Genomic DNA, 22835 nt, shown 5'->3' with positions numbered 1-22835 from the left:
TCACGTTATAGTTTCAATTTTGTCAATATTTACGTTACAAATGTCCTTTAACTATATGCTGGATAGGTGGATAGAAAAAATTAAGTAAAATGTGCCTCATTTTCCCCACGTACTTGGGTTACAATCAGATGATTTCAGTTTGTGCGCAGTGAGGAAGAGATGGTGGAGCTTCTCAGCAGGGGATATGCAGACATTATTCTGTTTTTGAAACTATGAAACTGACCTCACAGCCCATTGTTCATTCAGTGGTGCTATTTTCAGTCATTATGCAAATGTGCTGTTTATAAGGTTGGAGAAACCTGCAGTCAGAGACTGAAGAAGTCACTTGGATGAGTGACGAAATGTTTCTCCCACTGAAAACGCTACGTCCAGATGAACAGAATCAACATTTTGGGGGTAATGCCATTAAAAATCCCTCAAAAGGAACAAACAGCACAAACACAGTGGAGTGGTCCAGTTGAGTGACTCGAATTAGCTGAGATAACCTTCAGATGGCTGTTGCCAACACCCTATCTATGAATGAAAACATCTGTTGCTAACTTGAAGCCTTAACAGCATCCAAAGGGATAAGTTGTATCCCACTGAAAGCTGTTATAAAGGTAAGCTATAGAGATGTTTTTTTTCCTTATCTCTCTTTTTTTTTTTTTTTTAACTACGCTGTAAACATGCCCTTTAATGCTGTTAAAATGGCCATTTTCACATGAGAATCTGTGGGGTTTGACTTTTCAAGCCAGTCTCAAGTGGCCAATAAATACAGCATATTTTTTTAACACAACCTCAGCCCTGGGAGGCTGTCCCCTGGGATGACCACATAACTAACAAATGTACACGAGCTGATCTGGATGGTCCTCCTGGCATGTGTTTTTTTTTTAATCCCAATTATTTTGTGCTTGTAAAACGAAATAAGCACAATTCCTAGACACAGACTTTTCCCAATTCAAGCAAAACAATGCTCTCCTCGAGTATGTCTGCCTGTCATGTCAACAATGCTGATGGCTCAGAGATTAAAGGACCCTCGAGACCACCATTTTTAAACACTCTTGACTATTTTGGGGAACAAACTAATCCCCATAAATCTTATCAAGGATATGTGAAAAACCCAAACATATGTGGAGGAGATTAGTGCAGAGTTTTGGTCTTATTCTCGATTTTCTCACTTCAGATAACAAGGGTGACAGATACGCACACGCCCACACACGCACACTCATTTGTTCACCATTGTTTTCTTTGAAACTTTGAAGTGCGATAACGAAATCCTTATCAATCCCAAGCATTGAATTGGGCCTTTTGAGACCCGTCCGCATGCACTCAGAAACGCTCACATTTACAGAGACCCTTTGCTTCTTAGCCTAACTCCACATCTAGCCTGTTACTCATGCACTGCTGAGTGAGGCTGGAACTGGTTTGGTTTGGTTGCTCTGCTTTCTCAGCTCACATTGTGTCATCCCTCATTACCTCCAAATGCCTATAAAAGAGTCCAATCTACTGACGCCTTTTGAAGTATAGGAATGGAAAACTGAGCCTTGATACAAAGAGTCAAATCACAAGAAAAACAAGAGGGAAGGGAGGGAAGAGTGCAAGAGAGACATAAGTCTGGAGGGAAAGTAAGAGAGAACGCTCGGGGAGGAATGTATAGACTGAGCAAGGGACTGTTTAAAATTTAAGACCAAAAAGAACAGAGCCAAGAAGTAGATTATGGGTGTTCTGATTTGATTCTATGGCAGATATAATGATGGTTAGTTTTCTATTCATCTTCCCAGCTCAGTGGGAGCACAGTAGGCAAATCGGGTTTTAGGATCTGGCCAGTGGGCAATGAGGAGGGCTATTAAAGGATCATTACCATCTCCTGCCATTACGGAGCTGTTGCTCTGGAGGAATTACCTTGGTAATGAGACCAACCTGAAACTGACTGCTTGCAGCAAGCCTGACGTACATTACATGAGAACGCTGTGACACACACCTACACACACATCCAGACAGACTATTTGGATTGATGGTTCTCGCTGTTGGTTTCTTGCATGGCGGTGTGTGCAGACGCGCATGCACGTAGACGCCCACTTCCCCAACAAAATGCTTGAGAAGATGCGTAGGAGTCCAATTAATCCTTTTGACAGTTGTTAGTGTGCTTGACATTAGCAGGATGCCACTTGTTTTCTTTCATTTTACTTGCCCCTCCGTACTGCTCTGTGTCCGTGTGTTTGCTCCCTTTCGCACATTAAAATGCTCTTTGACATGGTGCCTCCTGTGTGCACTCTGGGGCTTGTGGTCTATGCGCAGTCATTAACCTGAAATGCTATCTTGGAGATGCATACGCTTTCTGACAGCCGCAAAGTCTTTTTGCTGCTGATCTACCGTGTAATAGAGGGTAAGGGGGAAACAATTAAAGCAGTAGACGCTGTGTCTTATCTGGTAAAGACAAATAAAAACTTGCACATTAACTCACATTAACTTTGTTGTGTTTTATTTTGACATTAAAAGTAAGCTGGGAGTGTAAATATTTAAAAGAAGCCCTGTTAGCACACAATTATTTAAGTTACTCCTAAAATTATATTTCAGCCAAAAGTTGTATTTAGAGCAGCAAATAACCACTGGGTCTGGAAGAAGGCTGTTACTGGAAGGAATAATGCCCGTGTTGTCTATAATGGATACCAATTATGTAACTGGGAAAATAAAAATGAATTACTTCAGTCTACCCTGCAGCATAACACAGACTGTTCCTTTCCATCTGTAAGCTCTGTATGTTCAAAACAACCATTATCTGTTAGACATGGCTACAGCCACTACCATGGTTTTCAAGTAATGGTTTTAATTTTAATTTTCGAAGCAGGAACGGTACAGTTCACCGCTGGAATCTTTTGTATTTTGTTATCTGCTATAATTAAGTAGGACTAAAGAACAGTCTTGTAGACAAACTATGCCTCACCCATCAGAGTCATCATGCTGGTATAGAAGGCATTTAATGGGTTGCTGGTGTAAGCAAACTAAAACAAGGCTATGGGAGGCAAAGGCATGTTCACTGTAACTTAAGTGGCTTTGTATGCACACAACCCTGTGTGCTTTGAACCATAAAGCTAGCTGCTGGAACTGGAGCCCCTGTAACTATCAGCTTAACATGTACAAGAGGGTGCACACATAGACACTTGTATTGACAGTGCCTTTCCAAGGGCACAGCTCATTCCAGCTTTATGATGGACCTAAAGACACGCTGTGGGCAGCAAGGGCTTTGGCCAAAAGGACTTTATAGCATCATAAACACAGTTATACCCCATCTCACCAACATAAATACATGCTGGAGAGTTTCCAAGAGGGCAGCTTTTAAGTCACACCTGCACTCGAAGGAGGCAGCCGGCATTCCTGTGAGGAAATCAGGTGAAGATGCTTTATGATGCTGTACTAATTCAGTGTGACAGCAATTATATTTGTCACAAAAAAGCCCCACGAGCACATTAAAACTTCCATCTGGGATCCATATGATGCCTGCATTTCACGTTCCCAACCTTGATCAGATTTCAGTGTTGTTCCCTTAGTGGTGCTACATTTGCTGCTGTGCCACGTCTGGGGGGAAGAAATGCAAATATAATTTTACTGTCTTATAGAATATGAGAAAGGCAACAATGCTGGATGGATTCTGCCCACGTAAATAAGGACGTGGACACCTAGAGAAAGCCCAGAACAGTTTTTTTTTTTTAATTGAGGACCTCCCTTGTGATAACAGGGTGTTAAACGGGAGTGTGAGGAAATCAGCTGAAGGTCTGAGAGGTAAACTAAAGGGCAGTCATTGTGTTTGCCTCAGGAAGACAGAAAAAAGGGACAAAGTGTCAGCCTGAATAGTAACATTAAATAGTTACATTATAAACATTAGCCACTAGTCCCCTTTTAAAGACTCTTTAACTCTAAATTTATGGTAGGCACTATTGTATGTATTTATTTACATTTTTATTTATCTGCTTTTTAACCTGAAGTGAAGGCATTTACAGGTGGTGGTGGAGTGCCACCGCCTTCAATTCTGGTGCCATGTGAAATTATGGTGATGTCCGAAGACGGTGCTCATTATGGACAAAGTGTAAGTTTCAGGTCTGGTTTTGCTCTTGGTCACACCCCTCCAGGTAACACTGCCTTTGCACACATTAGGGTTCCCTTGGCAATGGAGAATGGACAATGGAGTCCCCAGATGGGGTACTTTGATGCAACCCACTCAGTGAATCCAGGAAGAGTGGGTGCTCTGAAGCATTGCACTGTACACATGCACAGATGACAGCTGTGGAATTAAAGAAATTATTTTACAGCTACAATATATCCTGCAGCATTAACATTGCATTAACAATATAATCTACAGCATTGACATTGAATTAAGATGGTTATTAAACCTGCTGGCTTTACATTAACCTTTTATTAAAGGGGCAGTCATAATAATTGTATACACACATTACATTTTGTGCTTATTAAAGAGTTAAAGCTCAGTCAATTAAGGGAAGGTCATAAGCCTCGTTTGGCGCGATGTCCGGGCGATCTATTGTGTAAGTGACTTGGAGCTATAGAAGGTTAAAACTGCCTACACGCTTACAAAACACATATAGTGCATATAATCTAGAAACGGGCTTGAGCAAAGGCCTGAAACTATTCAACAACCTGTGGCGTTTGAGTTTGCTTAGTAACAGGTGACAGAAGATGTGTCAAAAAGAAGACAAGTCCCTGGGGATCTTCAGGGCTTGGATTCATCGCCATATTTGGATGAAGATGCTAGAGAGGGGAACTTCAGTGTGTGTGTTTATCTCTTAAAATTGACCATTGTCTGTAAAAAATGCTAATAATGTTCTTGAGATGCAAATAATGTTCTTGGAAAACGCGAGAAGGGGCGTCAAACCCTGACATTATAAAAGCAATTGCTTGTGTATTTTTGGGTGGAGATCTATGCTAATTGTGTATCCATCTTCCCGCACGTGTGTTCAATAAAATCATTGTTTGACCAGACTCTTTGGGACCAGTGTTGTTTTGTTTTCCTCCTCAATATCTTCGAGTTCGGGTAACACAGCACAGGAAAGCAACCTTCTATTCTACTGGGGAAACCCCCAGTCTGCAGACACCATTGACAGTGGTATAAGTATACCCACTCCAACCTGACAACTCTTACCAGCAGCAACTCCAGAGTGGAACAGTGTGCGACCCCTCTTCAGCAGACTGGTTCCACAACCCAAGGTGTGCACTGAGGCAAGCCCAGCTGTAGGCGGTACCATTCGGCCTCAGGAGGAGCTCAGGCTCCTTGCCCACCAGAAAGGTAACAATCCATGTCAGTTTCTGTAAGGGAGAGGCTTCCAAGCTCTCTGTCTTTGACCGCTGCCTGATCCACTCTGCTCTGACCTCTATGGCTTCACCTTCAGGTGGTGGATCCATCGGAGTTCAATTAATTTAAATTGTCAAATGAACAATCAGTATAGTGCTGATCTTTGGCATGCATTAGATCTACCATTCTGTTATAAAACCTACTTAAGCCCATATGCAAATCAAGAGAAACATACTTAATGAAGAATCCACAGTCTGACCTGAATTTGGCTTCTTTTACATAAGCAATACCCATTTTCTCTCCCCCTCACAGCCTCTGCCTTCCTAGCTCACTCTCTCCCTCTCTGAGCTGCACTAACACTTAGGCAGAGATTTACATACACAGAGCGGGAAAAAGGGATTGGAGTGTGAGAGCAGGGTGGAGAGAGATTCAGTGTTTCTCAGAAGCAGACTGAGACAGAGCGTTTCACTCTGTCAGTGTGAAACCAGCCATTCAGTCTGATAGGCGTCAAGCATGATAATCCCAAAGGAGGACAGAGATGTATGTGTGTGAATGAGTAAAATGCTGTGTGTGCAGTCTGGTCGGCAGACTGGTATAAACAGTTAGGTGAGAATATCCATGTATGCAGTGTATGAGGAACATATCAGTGGCGTGTGAAATTTGCAGTTGTTTTATCTTCACGCGTGGACACATGTCTCACTATTTTCTTGACTCTGACAGACAGAGATTTGTGTACGGTGCATGAAAATCTATAAATTGCATGAAACGTTGCGCCGTGTACCTGATTTATGCTAGGTGCTGCTCCACGCTAAGCCATTAAAGAGGAAAAACTTCACAACATCAAGCTAATCCACCATCACACTCAACAACTTTTCAAGAAATAATATTTTAAGTTTCTAAGCCCCTCGCCCCGCAACACTCTAGTGGTATGGATCTTGTGAGGGAAATTGGATTTCTGTAGTGTTCGGGAATTCAAGTGAAAATGACCAGCTTGTACATCTCCAAAAGTCCTCAAGAGTATGGCTGGCAGATGCTTTCTATAGTAGGGGGGGGGGGGAAGTCACCTGCTTGTTTGGAGATGTCCTTGTAAACATCCCCTCTCTTGCTATTTATCTCTTTCATGCCTCACAAGAGTGGAGCAGGTGCGGTGTATTGCTCAAACATGACAAAGCACCATGGAGCACCGAGGTGTGCATTGTTTGCTCTCCCTCTCTCCCCGTGTGCCTTCCAGCCATGCAGATAGTGAGTCCCCCGTGATGTCAGGCAAAGCAAAAGGTTGTTTGTGACATAAGCAGTGATCCACACCACCACCGCCGCCGCCATCATCCCATCCCCTCTCTCTCTCTCTCTTTCCCTGTGGTTTCTTTACTCACACCTCTCTGCTTGTCTGGGCTGCTGTTTGTTGTGTTACTACATAGCAGATGTTTTGGTTTGCATCTCATGACTCCAGAAAATGGTCAAATTTAATAATCATGTTTATTTGTTGCTGGGTGGATCAACTTAAGCCACACCCCACCCAAAACACACACACACACACACACACACACACACACACACACACACACACACACACACACACACACACACACACACTCCTATACCCACTTTTTAAAAAAAAGTCACACGTTTGTCCTCTAAGTGTTGTTGCTTGCTTTATTGTTATGGAAATTGAGTATTATTATCTTAAATCCTCTAATTCCAAAGGCCCTTTACTGTGATCTGATAACATAGAATCAAACATTTGCAAGCACCCTTACTTACAAACATTTGATCTACCCCGCTCTTGGTTTTCACAGAAGATTTGCTTGGATGGGAAAATGCAGAACAAGATAAAGAAGCCTTTTAAGACCATAGGGATGCTCTTCACCTGCCAGAGTGGCTTCTTAGGGAAAGCGGGGACAGTGCCATTTAGTGATGGTGACTCCCTGTGCTAAAATGGAACAAATAAGTGGATATGGGAAAGTATTTTCCTTATGTTTACATCCTTTAGATCCTCATGGACCAGACAACGTGGGAAAAGGCACTCACACGCATTTGAACATTGCCTCAATGAGCTGAGAAAGGCAGTTTATGCTGCCCTTGAGCAGAACATCCCATTGAGGCTCCATGTAGACATAATGTTGACAATGTGTGTTCCTTTGTAATCCAATTACCCCGCTGACCCAGACTGCCCACACGTCTACCTTGTTAATACACCAGCAGAAACCACCAGATGGTTCACATCCTTTAGGTCACACTGCTAATTTAATACACTCCAGATAATTTCATTTTGACCCCTGACCTCTGATCAATTGCTTAAATGATAAGATGCTCTTTTGGGAAAGGTGTCCTGGTCAATAAACCTGAAAGAAAGCACATTAGATAGAGGCAAGGGGGTTAGAGATGAGGTTTATCATAGGAAAATCAATTGGAAGCCAACTAGCAAATTATGTCACACTCAAAAACAATCACAGACACACTTTGCTCTTGGATTCATGGAAAAAACAAGATGTACAGCCCATGAAGTCTCTCCACAAAATTAAATTTTAGTGAATGATTGTCGAACAGCATGAGGAGGGATGAGCGAACGGTGTGATGAGGGTGTAATCCAGGGTCAAGGATTGATATTTGTAGAGTGGCAGCGTCAGTGTGGATAATGGCTAGTGAGAAGTCAAGAACCATTTAATTTGCTCTCCCATTTGCCTAATTTAAGACCTCCATTTAGATTTTGTCTTTTGGGGCTACTTAAGATAATTCTCCCATAATTAAAATGGACTGTGTCAAATCGAAAACCCATTACATTATTTAAGAAACGATACCTCCCAAATAAAAATGCAGCTACACATGACTGCTGAGTAGCCCCTAAAGACAGAGGTGGTTCTTTGTTTAACAAATATAGCGCATAAAATATATCTAGTAAAAAAAAAGTCCAGTGGAAATTATCCCACAAGATTCAGACATCCACAAAAAAAATTATCAGCAAGATAGTCGATGAATCACCGTGACTGCACACTGTAAAACCCAACAGTGCATCTTACTAAAAGAAGTAAGTTGTTCTTACTCAGTTCTGAAAAATAGTTAAAGTAACTTTCATGAAGTGTGTTAGGTAGACCCAAAAGTATACATATGATATAATAACTTTATTGTAATAAGTACACATTATGTTTTTGTAACGTTTTAAGTACTGTTGCTTTAAACTGTTTAAGTTGTGCTAATTCATTTGTATTAGTCATCATCCACAGCCCCGCCCCCAGTGTTTTGCCTGGACTTGTCGGCCATGAGACAGGAGCCTCGTCAAGAGAGTGGAAAGTACAAGATAAAGTTATTTTTATGTTTTTTTGTTAATGCTTACTTCTAGCATACAAAACGTACATTTATCAGACTGCTTTGTTTTAGTTGTACTTCGTTGTAATTTATCAGACTACTTTGTTGTAGTAGCTCGTAACTTAGCTTGCCAGCACACAATTCCCGCCTAGCGCTGTATGGAGTCTGCCTTCACAATTTAAAAAATTAACGGTTGGTGGCTTGTTTCAATCAATAGTTGGTAAGTAGTCTGATTTTTGCAAACTGCATGCCACAAAACCTTTGGTAAAATCAGTGTTTACGCTTTTCTGACTCTGACCTTTATCAAGTTCAAATGTAGCCTACTTTTGACACAGTGAAAATAGTAGAAAATTTATTTAGTGTTAATTTTAAGAGTTTAACGGACAAGTTCGCCTTCACAAATTTTGAATATGATGGTTAGTGGCATTTTAGTCGCGAAATAATTTACCTTTTCAAAGCTGCACTGCACCAAACCTAAACGTTTCTGACTCTGTACTTTCCAAGGGTTAGCCTATTGTGTACTTCACTTGTGTAAAATTGCTTTATTATTTTATAACGTATAGAGTAGTTGACCAACCTGAATTGAAAATGAACTGTAGTGCAAGAATAAATCTTACTGTTTTCCAAGCTTGTGTTATTCAGATTGACTGTTTTTAAGTGAAGTAAAAGTAAAAACTGTTCTGCTAGCTTTCTGTCCTCATGGCTTTTGTGTTATTACAGTCTGACGATTGAAGGAGCAGTAGCATGCCGAGAGATCATCCAGCACTGCACTAAAGACAACCAGTAAAGGTGATTTTAAAACGATTTGGTATCAAAATGTGGAATTGCAAGTTGTGTAGTTTGTCTAGTTTTTCTACTGCCATAAAAGTCATGTTGTTGAAGCATTATCGGCTCAACCATGGTCAGTACTCCACAATTTCACCCTTACCCCGTCTCTACAACACATGCATGTGTACATTTAATACATTTAATTCATTAAAGATACACATGTCAACAATGCACACTCCCACGCAAAGAAAAGACGGTTCTTATCCAGATTTGAATAATTATGGATTTTGTTGCTCTATGTGTAATTTTAAGCAGCCATTTATTGAAAGCCAAATGTTTATCCATCTGAGGGGGCATTTAAAACGAAAAGAAACTGTTCCATGTCCTTTCAAGAACTGCAATTTTAAAACCAATGTCTACTCAACCTTCAATGCCCACAAATGCAGAGACCACCAAAATTCAACAAGTTACGATGAAGGCATTGTGCAAAGTGTTATAAATGTAGAACAAAAAGATGACATGCAGCTTGATTCAATAGAGTCATCAGATGACAATCAAGTGGCATCCACCAGTGAAATCAGTGGAATTGAGGGTTTAGAAGAGCAGTTGCAATACAATCTGGCTGGATTTTTCTTGAAAATGCAGACCTTTCTCCATGTGTCCCAGAGAGCAACACAGGAGATTATTGAGCATATTGATCAGTTGTTTTTGTTATCACAACCTTTGGTTAGAAAATCAGTTGTAGATATACTGAAAAAGCACAACTGTACATATACGGACAAACTGGTGGATGAGATTTGTCAGGCAGTTTCTGATAGTAATGTTTTACATAAATGTGTCACATCTGAAGGACCACTATCTACAGCAAAGAGGAGGAAATCATATTATGAAGAAAATTTTCCATATGTCAAACCTGTGGAGTATTTAATTGAATCGTCAAAGCACACTTATATGTATGTGCCTATTCTCACATCTTTGCAATTGTTGTTGAAAAAAAATGATGTGCTTGAAGAAATTAAACAAGCACCCACACAGATTCCTGGACATTTCATGTCATTTTGTGATGGATCCTACTACCAGGAAAATGTTCTACTGTCACAAGAGGGACAGAAATTGTCAATGATACTTTATGTGGATGATTTTGATCACAAACCCACTTGGTACCTCAAAGAAAATACATAAAGTCTTTGCAGTTTATTGGACACTGGAAAACTTTCCAGTTAAATCTTGTTCTGCTCTACACTGCACCCAGCTTGCTCTGCTGTGCAATTCCAATGATGTACGCCAGTTTGGGTGTAAGGAAATGCTGTCACCACTCTTAAATGATCTGAAAACTCTTGAAGAAGTAGGTGCCTACATTGAGACTCTTGGTGAATGTCTTAGAGGCACTGTCTACTCTGTTGTGGCAGACAACCTTCTGCCCATGGACTTGCTGGTTTCAATGAGAGTTTCAGGTCTACATATTTCTGTAGGTTTTGTCATGCCACCCAAACAGAAATGCAAACAGAAAATGCTGTTACAGGGAATTATGTAATGAGAACAAAAGATGCTCATGATAATTATTGTGCAAGAGCTTCAGAATGATGACATTAAGGAAAACTATGGTGTTAAAAACACCTGTGTTCCTTCTGACCATCTCTCTTTCTTTCATCCTGTCACAGGCTTCCCACCTGACTTCCTACACGACCTGTTTGAAGGTGTCATTTCAGTGGAGTTGGCACATTGTTTAAAGGTTTGATTTCTAAGAGATATTTTAACTTAGAAGACTTAAACAGAGCAATTCTGCACTTTCCATACCAACATTCTGACAAAGTTAATCGCCCTCATCCAATAACCTCAAATTTTGCCAGGCGAGGGACCATGGCCAGCACTCTTTCATGAGACACAGGTAAGTACAACTATGTATATAACATTTGCTGCTCATATAGTATGCTGTGTTTTGCTTATAATATTTTTGGAATTCTCTTCAGCTCTACTTTGAATTTCATCGGATCACCAATCAGAATCTGCCACATGTGTTTTATGCTGCGCTGGATGATTATGCTCCTCAGCTGACTGGACTTTACAAAAAGAGGAAAACTGGACGGGTCGGTGAAAGGATGAAGCAGCTTTTGTCGGCATATGGAAAACAGGTATTTAAAAGATACTAATTATTATTCTGCTTGCTTGGCAGTTGCCATTGTTATGTGTTTGTTTATTTATTTATATATATATATAAGGACACAAACGACATCTATGCAACTAGAACAGCAGTTCTGGCCGGCCTACCAATGTACCTCAGAGATTTTCAAAACATGCAAGGTACTTTGGTATTACAATAATTTGCACATTTGAATTTAAAAAAGGTTGAAAGGAGTTTATAAGTCATCTGGACTTGGGTTGAAAGTTGAAGACGTGAAGTTGAATGACTTATAAACTTCTTTCATCCTTGATTTGACTACCTGGATGAATGAAAAATGAACCTTCACTGTCAACTTAAAACATGTTATGATATATAGAATTTGAAAAACTGAAGAAAGGTGCCTGAACATTTGTATTTATGCTTTTAACAGAGATATTACACACTGTAAAACCCAATAAGTTAATTTTACTCAAAACTTTTGGTGAAACTGATTACATAAAATATTTTAAGTAACTAAAACTTAAAAATAAAAGTTAAATAAACACACTTTATTTATTAGCTTTAGATAAATATTTTTAAGTACCATTGATAAATGTTTTTATGTTATATCCACATTTTTGGTTTAGTACTCTCTACTTGATATTTTGAGTTTCAAGTACAAATCTAGCTCAAGTAACTTTAAGGAATTAATTTTTAGTTTCAAAATGTTAACCATTTTAAGCTAATACAACTCAAAAATTTTAAATACAAATGCTTGTAATATCCAAATCTACTGTGTTTTGAATTTGATTTTAAAAAAAAAAGTGCCCAAAATAATTACACTTGTAAAAACACAAGACAGAAAATATAAATTCAAGTTACAGATTTATTGAGTTACTTTGACACAAAAAGCCCAAAGACATAAATCCACCACATTTTATAGGGAATAATGTCAGAAATTTTGGCACAAGGTTACAATATTAGAAATAAAGAATTTCACAACATGTTTTAAGAGTATTCAAATTTGATTAACACATGAGTATGGCCTTTTTATTAAAAAAAACAAACAAAAGGAAAAGAAAATCCTGCATTATTAGGTGGGAAAACCGAATGAAAGTAATAGTATAGTGCAGCTAATACACTGAAATATAATTGGTAACCTTTTTAATATGCCAGTACTGTGGTTATGCAAAATGCACATTTGTAGAGTGCAATCACAGTCTCAACAACAAAGCAATAAAATTTTAAATAGAAAAATACTTCTTTAGAGACATAAACAAAGTGTTATAAACCTCCTTAGCGCCTTATGTCAGTTATGAGTAGTTCAGGAGGAACGTTCCTTAAGTGACATTCAAGATCCCACCTAGAAGCCAGAAATGAGATTGTCCTTCATTTTCTCTATAGATTTACAGTTATCTGACTAAAAACACAATCAAAATCAACTAAAACACAAGTGATGATGGGGGGAAAAAAATAAATAAAAATAATAAAATCACCCCTTTTACTTTGGATGTGGCTTTTAGATAATGAAGTATGAAACGGAGTCTGCAAAGATTTCTTTATTCTATTCTCTCTTTTTATAAAAAAACTTATCCAGACTTGGAAACATGATAAACTGAATTACTTGCTTTAACAGGCACTTGAGGGCTGTGTAGGAATCCTGGACATTATTCTGCTGCCAAAAGATCATTTTTAAGACTCAGCACTTTGGGCTTCAACTTCCCACCCTTCAGACCCATCAAAAATTTCTGAATAAAGTCAAAAATGTTGGCCAAACATTTTGGGTAGCTTAGGTGCAGGACGTCAGTCAGTCCAAATATTACTAGAAATGCATCAGCCAGGGTGGTGAAAACAATGATCATGTTACCCTCGACCAAAACTGCAGTCTTCTCAGGGCAGAAGAATGTTGCATCGCTGGAATTGGCTCTGATCAGGAGGAGTCCAAGTGGCACTTCACTAATATCTGGTCTATCAGAATGCATCATCTACAGAAAACAAAATTACTACATGTTAGTGCATTCCTATTTCTCTTAGTTTCATCTATACAAGTCACATTTCTGGATTATTACTAGCTCAGAAATCAATTGTTTGAACAACAAAAAAGCCACAACACACCAAGATTTGAGAAAACAAACTGACAAAAATAGTACTTTTAGTAAAGCAAAGTCATACCTCTTCGTAGCAATAACAACAGAAAGTCAATAGGAGTTATATATTTTTTTCATTTGTACAGTGATGTATGGTTGGGCTAGGAACATTATAGAAGGTCTACGCACATTAAAAACATGTAGTGTTTCCATTATGTGACATGGACACTGTTGTAGACAGATCCAAGCATGGAGATGCTTCTCAAACTCTCAAAGTGTCATAATGTTTTGAGAAATCTAAACAAGGATGCTACTAAGATATTGTTCACAACTTTGTCCAAAACTTACATCCCATGTTTTGATGAAGGTAGAGGTGTCTTCGTACAAATAGGCAGAGAGGGCATGAAGCACACCAGCACTTTGGGCATGGATATCAGCTTGTTCCTACATCACAAGAAAATTTTTATTTTAAATTATTGGCTAACCTAGTCAAGAATGGTAATTAAAATTGAAAAATTGATCAAATCAAATGAAGCTCAAAAAACAAGACAAAAACTCACTAACCTGGAGATTATAGCTTCTGAAGAGCTGAGACAGGACATCAGACACGTTCCCTGTGCAAACAGCTTTCTTTCTGAATAAGCTCTGGAGCCGGGGAGCATGTTGGTCCAGCACAGCATAAAAGTGGTTCTTCAGGTGGAGGTTTGTAATCCTGTGGAATTCTGCACAGATCTGAACACACAGGATACATTTGTGTTTACAAGTTTCAATTAGTCTATAAATCTTTGCAAAATACATCAAAATCCTTACACTCCAAAGGCATAATTTGTTCAGACAGGCCAGATAACAGGGGTTGATATAAAATACATCTTGTTAGATACATCTATATACATTCTTACCTGGGACTGGGATTTCAGAGTAGGCCAGCAATCCAGGATCTGACCTACTGGTAGGTCATCATTGATGATCTCTTTGCATTGCAAGGCCAAAGTTGTGAGCATCAGCTTTGTAATCAGGATTCTTTTCACTTTTCTCGACTTCATCTACAATCTGTAGTCTTAGCTGGTCAAGGTAAACAGCATCTTCACCCCTGAAAATTTACTTCTGCCCTGGCATGGACATAACAGTAAAACACAGAAGACAAGACAGACTACACAGAGAACAGAAAAGACACACAACCAAGGAGACACAGATGAAACATAACCAGCCCAGAACTCAACTAAACCTTAACTAATAATAACAACAATACAAGAACTTCACCTCATTTCAATATAACATAAGAAAGCAAAACTACAAAATAAACTCAAAATGCTGGTTCACAGACCCAGCCCCTGACAGATAAAAAACTAAGTCTTTCACTAATGAACACTGGGCATCAGAATAAAATAAAACGAAAAAATAACTGTTTGGTAAATATATTATTGATGGATTCACCCTTAAGCTAACCTAAAATAGACCAGGCACAACAATTTTACAGTTCAGAAGATTCTAGATTTCAACTTGGTATACATTACTATTTGCAATGTAAACCAAGTTCTACCGCGTAATTATGTAATGATTATTCACTGCTTTTGTAAGTATGTCCTGTGCCTACAATTTTGCTGCCCCAGTTTTAATATGTACAACTCCAGAGAACTAAACGTAAGTTTTAAGTTCCACTAGTTAGCAAATGGGCTAGCCAATATCAATATCCACGTATGCGCTAAGTGTGAAGCAGCGCAGCAGTGCATATTGATTCAACAATTTAACCACAAGGCAGTTTATAATCTGCAAATCCAGAAATGCCTTCTAAAGACTTATTTTAATATAGTAAGAGATTAGAAAAGTTATTAACACATTATTAGTCCCAGGGACTAATAATGTGTTATACTAAATATGAGCGTATTAGCATAATTCATGCAAACACTTTGGGGCCAAGCCGACATGGATAAAACGACGCATGCATGTAATTCTTAAATGCCTGCTAGAGTTGTACATTTATGACGATAAAAACCCATATTACAACGGAGAACTATAGTTTCAGAAAAAATAAAACTTACCACAAAGCGCTCCTGAAGATGCCGCGAAGGCGGTAAATGCAGCTAGCCAAGTGCAGAGGGTTAGCTGTTCCAGTTCAAAAGTCCGTAACATACCATAGCATGCCCTCCTTTATCCAGCGTCAAAGGCAATGCCGCAAAAAACCCGTTGACAAATGTTTTTATTTCTGTTCGGATATTAACGTTCCACAAGTTTCTTTCGGGGTAATGAGCGGGCATTCGCACTCGAAGCGAGGAATCCAAGATGGTTGCCAGCACTTCATAAAGAAACAGGTGGCGCACGTAGGTACGTACGTAGGCACGTAAGTGACGTCAGTGTTAAAACTCAAATTATTTGAGCGCAATGCTAGAAACTAATCAATATATTCAAGTACTGATAACTTGAAAAAACAAAATTGTTCAAACTACTCAAAAAAATAAAGGTGTATGAACTTATAACAGGTTTTTAAGTAGTTGGAACTCATTTCATTTATCAAACTATTACTATTCGGTCTTACAGTGCAGATGAATAATTGTGCACTCTGTATTATATCTTAGGGTGAAATTGAGTTCTATGAAGCCATAGAATTGCTCTGGTTGCTGATGTCGATGAAGAGGAGGTGCCTGGAGGAGTTCCTTTCTCACCACGCCAAGTGTTCATAGAACTTGAAGATCGGTTTGTTATGACTCATCACTCATGGACTGATGCCCTGGTGTCTTTGTTTGGGCTAATCTATGCTCTGCATCTGAGCTATCCTATGAAGTATACTGGCTTTTTTGAGTTCATTCAAGTAGTGTTGCTGAAGCTAGACGATGAGAGAAAGCAACTAAAACCAAAATTGCAGACACTAAAAAATGAGCTTGTGCAGATGATGTTTGTTTTTCACTGGTCACTATATTCGTGCTTTTTCAGTTATCTGTGAATGGCTTCAATAGTTTTATTTGTTCTGGGTAATTAGCTTTCTAAAAGGCAATGTGGAGAAAGCTAAGAATAAGGAGAAAATCCATATTTGACGTTTTGTTTGTGATTGAAAAAAATCTTCACATAGTGTGTAATCTTAAGCTTATTTCTAAAAACATATTTTAGTTACATGGAAATCTTTTGCGAGATAACTGATAATTAGTCAATATGTACAGTATACTTTCATGCTTTATTTTTTAATTGTGTGATGAGTGCCAGTTCACTCGAGGTCTGGGCAAAACTGTTGCGAAGCCACAAATACCTTTGAGAATACTTTTTGTTAGTGACATCCTTAGTTCAGCTGTTTTCTATAGTTGCATTGCTGTAGTGCATGTGATTTCATTATTATACTAAATGTTACTTAAAATTGTGATTGTTATGGCTCTAATTGCCTCTAGACTATTGTTTTTTTATGATGTACACCTATGTATCAGGTCTACATGACTAAATTTGTGTTTTGTACATTTAATCGATTTTCAAAATGCTACAAAAAACATTCAAAATTCCCTAAAAGTGCAAGTTTTAAAATGCCTAATTATTTGTTATTTGATAATGGCTTTAGCAGTCATAGGTTATGACTGAAAGTATGGTTGTATTCATTCTGTATTTTCTCTGCAGTTAAAGTTAATAAAAACTGAATGGAAAGAATAATAGCTTGGTTTTGTGTTAATAGTACTTGAACCATTTGGTGCAATCGGTTTCCCCAATTGGATTAAGTTGTTTAAATACAACTATTTAAGTTAATTTAACTTAATTTGAATATGAGCATGTAACACTTTAAATAAGTTTGAATAAATACAGCATCTTAGTACAAGAAATTTAATGGTTTAAGTTGAAACATACTAAATACAATGAGTAAATAAACATAATGCATTTGAGTTACATTATCATATTTGCTTTGGGTTCTTGGGACTCTAATAAAGTACTTAAATAACCCCAAACTGTTTAAGTTATAAAACTTGAATCAATTGGTGCAATCGGTTTCCCCAAATCATTTGAGTTAACTTAACTTGTCAGGTTTTACAGTGCAGTATACAGACTGCATGAGTCTCCCACGAGTCTTTTAGATAAGATGTATATCTTGACAAATATCAAATAAAAAATGACCCTTTTAGTGATTCCTCCTTCACCAAGCTTTTGCTCTTTTAAACTGTTTGCATTAAGCGTAACGTTAGATAAATGAGGACGATGAAGCAAATCCTTTTCAATTTAGAGAAAATATCATATCACGCTAAGCTCAGAGGCTGCAGCACTTACACTGTGAATTGCATTCCATAATGATTGATCCTTTTACACACTGACAGGAGGGGGGTTGGGGACTGGACCCACTTGACCGTTCACTGAGAAGCTTAGGCCATCGTTTCACATACAGCACACGTCGGAGGCAACCGTTGCACAGGATTACTAACAGAAAGTGATCAAACAAGTGTATTATTCACCCCGCGCCTGTTAATGTGTGGATGTTGTTGTGTGCCACCGAATGCCTGATACCACCAAATTGGTCTCTACTCACCAGTCTGATGTCCTAGTCAAGCTGGCAACAGTGATATGAGTAATGCCCACTATCACAGAGAGGCAGGGAGTGGAACAATTGGCTTGTCAAATAAGAACCACTTGACAACTTCTCAAAGAAGATCAATTATGGTCAGTGTCCTGATCAAAGCAGTGACACGAGTGTGACTGTGTCACACATGGCAGCCAGGGTACGACTCCCTTGCTTGAGTAAAAAGTCTTCTAATAGTCTTGGTCTCATTGGTTTTATGCTCCAAACGACCACTGCTGATTGCGTGACAAATCGTTAAATGATAGGATGAGCATATTATACTGGTAGCTCAGATACTTAACCATCTGCTCAAAAACACAATTACACCTTAGCTCAGGCTGATGTGGCGGGAAATGGAGGAAGAGGGCATCCTATAATAACATGATGTAGACATTAAAAAGTTAAGGTGAAGACAAATTCAAAGAGCACTTCTCTGCAGTGTAACGGAGCTGACTTACAGTCCTCAGCCCCCACCCCTGACCTCACAAGAATCCTCTTTCCCAAGCAGATGAGGCTAGTGTGACGGAACTACAGGCAGGAGATGTGATTACCAGATCTCAATCGACTGTAATTCACCTGTCATCCCCGTCCTTAATATGCATCCGCTGTTCTCCAGTGATCCCAGACGTTGAATGACACTGGCTCCTGATGTTTGATCCAGCTCATGGACATTGATGTTTCTTAATTATTGAAACAATGGAGTGAGAAGCAAAATGAGCTAGTGGGGAAAATAGTAGCCAGCCAGGTTAATTTGGGGTTCATCAAATTACTGTGTGAATTAGAGTGATGTCGTAAATTACAACAGGCCTGTAATGAAGAAATGGAAACTTAGAGAAAAAGCGTTCTGCAGCACCAGCAGAAAATACCTCCACCCAGATAATTAAATAAAAGCACAGCCTACAAATTAGAAAGCCTTTTGTATTCTGAAAAGAGGGGCTATTCTGTGGGCTGTAAAAATGGCAATGACCTGCACATGGCCTAAAGGGGAAAAGAGGGAAAGGACAGATCTCTGTTGTGTAAAACCGCGAACAAGCACAGAGATCTGAGGAGAGGGGGGAGCAAAAAGAGAAGGAGGTCATGCACCAACACGAAAGAGTTAGTAAATGGAGGACAATAGTAGGGCGTATTTTATTGGGAGTAGGTAAGAGGTAAGGGCTGGCAGAGGCAGGGAAAGCGATAAGCTAAAAGAACTGGAGAGAAGTGGAGGGAGGCGAGGTGAGCAGGGGTGAGAAATTTCACTGCACCCCATTTCTCTCTGACATTCTTCAGCCCATCTCCTGAGCCCATCCATCTTGGATGACAATAGCACTCTGATTTGCATACCAAAAACGCTTTTCCGATACGCGCCTTCCAAGTCATTGCGAGAGATTAGAAAATATCGACAATTATTGACAAATCCCAAAGCACGGGCGAAATTCCATCTGTAATATTGCATCTACCATTTTATTTTCTTATTTTCTTCCCTCTTATGAGAGCACATTATTGACTCAAAAATCTGATTGCTGCTGCCGAGGCTTATGAGGAGAGTTGGGGTGGCAAGCAGTTTTGGCTTGCTGTGGAAGTGACTGTCGGTGAGTTTTGTATTCTCCGTTATTGCTTGTTTGTGCATATTTCCTAATGACACAGACTTTAATTAAGATTATCATCACATTGGTACTCCACATGGCTCTACTGTGGGGCCTTTTCCGATTAAGGCCAGGTCTGTATAAACCCCATGTGATCAGTTATTCTGCTTTTGGGCAAACCTTGTGATTACAATGATAAATGCATGACATAAATGAGAGGATGGGGATGGAATATGGCACGCAAGAATTAAAGGGCCATGGAACATTTGCTGCGATATGAAGGAGCATCATCAGTCCAGAACTCACAGAGAGAGATATGGGAAATGAGTGCAGTTAATTAAATAAGTCAGACACCATAAGGGAAGCCAGTTATTAAAAATCCAAACTATCACACAGGCACGCAAGCATGGTATCAGCACCTGGAACAAAATGGGAAAGCACCTCTTCTGTTCACAAAAAGAGAACCAGAAAGCAGATATTCAATGAAGTAAGAGAGGTCATTTCCACATATGAGTCTTTGCCAATAGATAGAAGTAGAACAAGGGAATCTTAAGTTTCCCCAATGCCCTACATCAGACTTTAAAGTGACTCCGAATTCCTTACTGTGAGGCCAAAGATCTCGTTAAGAAGTACAAATTGTCCTTGTACTACAACAGAACAATCTCCGGTCCCAAGCTAATTAAGTTTCTTGTGTCCTGGCGATTTGTTGTTTCTTAATGAGAGTGCCCGGCACCTCTCCCAAGTCCTATATTGTAATTAAGCAAAATGGGAAGATGACGTGGTGGAGGATAAAGAGTGGAAAGAAGGTAAAGTGGAAAGTCGTCCTGTCTGGTGACCTGCCCTCACAAGCTATCTCTCCCTCTCTCCCTCTCTGTCTCTGTATTCCTCTCTTGACTGGCTTCTATTTTTCCAGTAGGCTGTTTGACAAGCTGCCAGTTCTAATGCCCTCAGCGCAATGTCCCTTGTCAACTCCCATAAACTCTTATATCTATCAGAGCTTCCTCTTAACAAAAAAAGAAGCTTCCATTATCAAAGTGATTAAAAATGATCTTTAATTCTGGGGACAGCCAAGGGTACGGTGAGTTTAGACAAAGCCAATTGCAATAAAGTTCCGCATCTGCATATCTTTATTGCATTCTTTTTGTTGCCTTCTTTTTTGTAACCTGCGTCTCCCTCCTGCCGACATTTGTCTTTTCTCAGGTGGTGCTCCTTTACTCCTTTTCTCCTCCGCCGTCTCTCTCGCCGCATCAATGAGAAGTGTTAAGAGTCGATTCAGTAGCGTACACGGATCAATAGATCGCGCTGACCCTGACACCAAAATGTAAATGCTGTTGTTAGATAACGGCTTATGGAAAATCCACTCCATCACACAGATTTAGGAAAAATGGGCTTTAAAAGATGCATATTTTGTTTTGTTTTTTTAAACTCAAAAAAACAAAACAAAAAACCTAATTTGCATATATAATTACTTAATTAATGGGCTGTATGTTATGAACAGTCAATTTGCTAATTATAGCATTAGTTGACATTGAATCAAATCAGAGAACATCGCCACATATGATCTTTTATATACCAGATTTTTAATTAGTGCATTGAGTTAAGTCGAGGAAAGATGCAATATCGCCATGTCTGAAACTTCCCACCAAGGTGAGATAAAATAGCAGGGGGATATAAATGTGATGTACTGTGGGGAATAAAAGTTGTGGTGATGGTGAAATACCTTAAGAGCATAACTCTGCCATGCATCAAAAGTACATGCTGTCAAACTTGTTAATTTAATTACCTGAGTTGTGTTGGGGATTTTAAATGGCTGGGGAGGTAGTTAGTATCTGTGCCAGTGGAGGCCACCTCGGTGTCAGCCGGCTCCTCTCACTCACTTCCTCGCATCCTTTCCAGATACACTGCCAGCTTTTTGCAAGTAGTGCTTCATTTACAGTTACAAGGTGGTGGTGGTCAGGGGTGTGAAGAGGAAAAGGAGAAGCAGAAAGGTAAGGTGAGGGGAAGAGCATCTACCAGAGAGGAGTAAAAAGAGGAATAGCTTTGGATAAGATTCTGAGCAGGAAAGTGAAATGCAGGGAAGCTAAAATGCCATGACAGGCTTAATTAGAACCATTACAGAGTGGCCATCTGGGGCTCACAAGGTTGTCTCTTACTCACAACAACAGAATATGATTAATGGAAACCCACAAAGTGATGAGTACTAATGTTCACTGCAAAAAAAAGAAGGGTGTGTTAAGAGTACATCTGACACAAACGAGAAGTGGCAACTTGCAATGTGAAGCTCGAGTGCAAATCACAAGATTTTAAATGGCCTTTCAGATCAGAAATTGATCAGCTGGATAAATGCATCCGGTAGAAGACCTTTTAGGCAAGGGATGCAGGGATGTGCTAAGAGAAGATGGAGGACAGAGCGTTGTTTACTTTCTTTGAAAAGATGAGAGTGCAGGACAGGATGGGGACGGGACGTGATGAATTCTCTTAATGAGCAGCACTGGACATCAGACAGAAAATGTGATGAGGCACAAAGGCCTCCCAGCGCATATCAAACAGATGATTTCAGTCTGAGTGATGTTGTCTTGGTATTATTGACTGTATGGTGAGACTGAATGATAATGCCAGTGGCTGAAGAAGAGGACAGGTTAAAAAGTACATGGGCAACTCTTTGACCGCCCATCTAATGCATACCAAATCCTTTGTTCTGCTTTGTAGCTTCACACTCACAAGGCTTGCATCTATCACTCCCGCTGTCTGTTTATCTCACTTGTTTGAGTGACTTCCAACCTCAGGTGGTTCACAGACTTTGTTTGGCATTTGTCTGGTTTTGCATTAGCATTCTCTGAAGTGATGCAACTCTGCTTTTACTTTTCCTCTGCTCAGTGTCAGATATGAAAATAATCTATCTTTATTTTACATTTCGATACCTACTTCTCAACTGTATGTAAATGGACTCTTTGTGAATGTCGTGGTAATTTTGGGATTTTAATGATTTCTTTACACTGCTCTTTTGCCAGGATCTTCAAAGTGTTTAAAAATAATAATAATCCACACGGAAGAGTATACATAGAAGTTTAAATATATACCCATTCCCCTTACTAATATTTGGGTAAATGTCCCTTAGTAAGTGACACATCAACCAAACACTTCTGGCATAATAGTGGGCGGATATTTGATCACTCTTCTTGGTGGATTTAGTTTGAGATCATTGTTATGT

At 39.3% G+C, this 22835-nt stretch overlaps 1 protein-coding gene and 1 long non-coding RNA gene across 2 annotated transcripts; one reads left to right on the top strand and one right to left on the bottom strand.

Annotated features, from left to right (window-relative positions):
- Nucleotides 1-8367: 8367 nt before the first annotated feature.
- Nucleotides 8368-17167, top strand: LOC308384519. The gene is made up of 6 exons (XR_013969330.1): nt 8368-8804; nt 9305-9373; nt 11014-11084; nt 11203-11240; nt 11323-11484; nt 16114-17167. It is a non-coding gene; the product is annotated as an uncharacterized lncRNA (long non-coding RNA).
- On the bottom strand, nt 13121-15813 carry LOC308385154 (uncharacterized protein; the record flags this gene model as incomplete). Its single annotated transcript, XM_080863936.1, has 5 exons — nt 15580-15813; nt 14440-14690; nt 14105-14272; nt 13889-13984; nt 13121-13438 (listed from the first exon to the last, which is right to left on the bottom strand). Exons 2-5 carry the CDS (start codon nt 14581-14583, stop codon nt 13121-13123), a joined length of 726 nt encoding a protein of 241 aa, XP_080720062.1. The 5' UTR covers nt 14584-14690; nt 15580-15813.
- Nucleotides 17168-22835: the final 5668 nt, after the last annotated feature.

The sequence above is a fragment of the Rhamphochromis sp. 'chilingali' genome, assembly GCF_963969265.1.
Source record: "Rhamphochromis sp. 'chilingali' genome assembly, chromosome: 17".
NCBI lineage: Eukaryota > Metazoa > Chordata > Actinopteri > Cichliformes > Cichlidae > Rhamphochromis > Rhamphochromis sp. 'chilingali'.
Note: the sequence above shows the minus strand (reverse complement) of the source record. Positions and strands in the feature narration are given on the sequence as shown.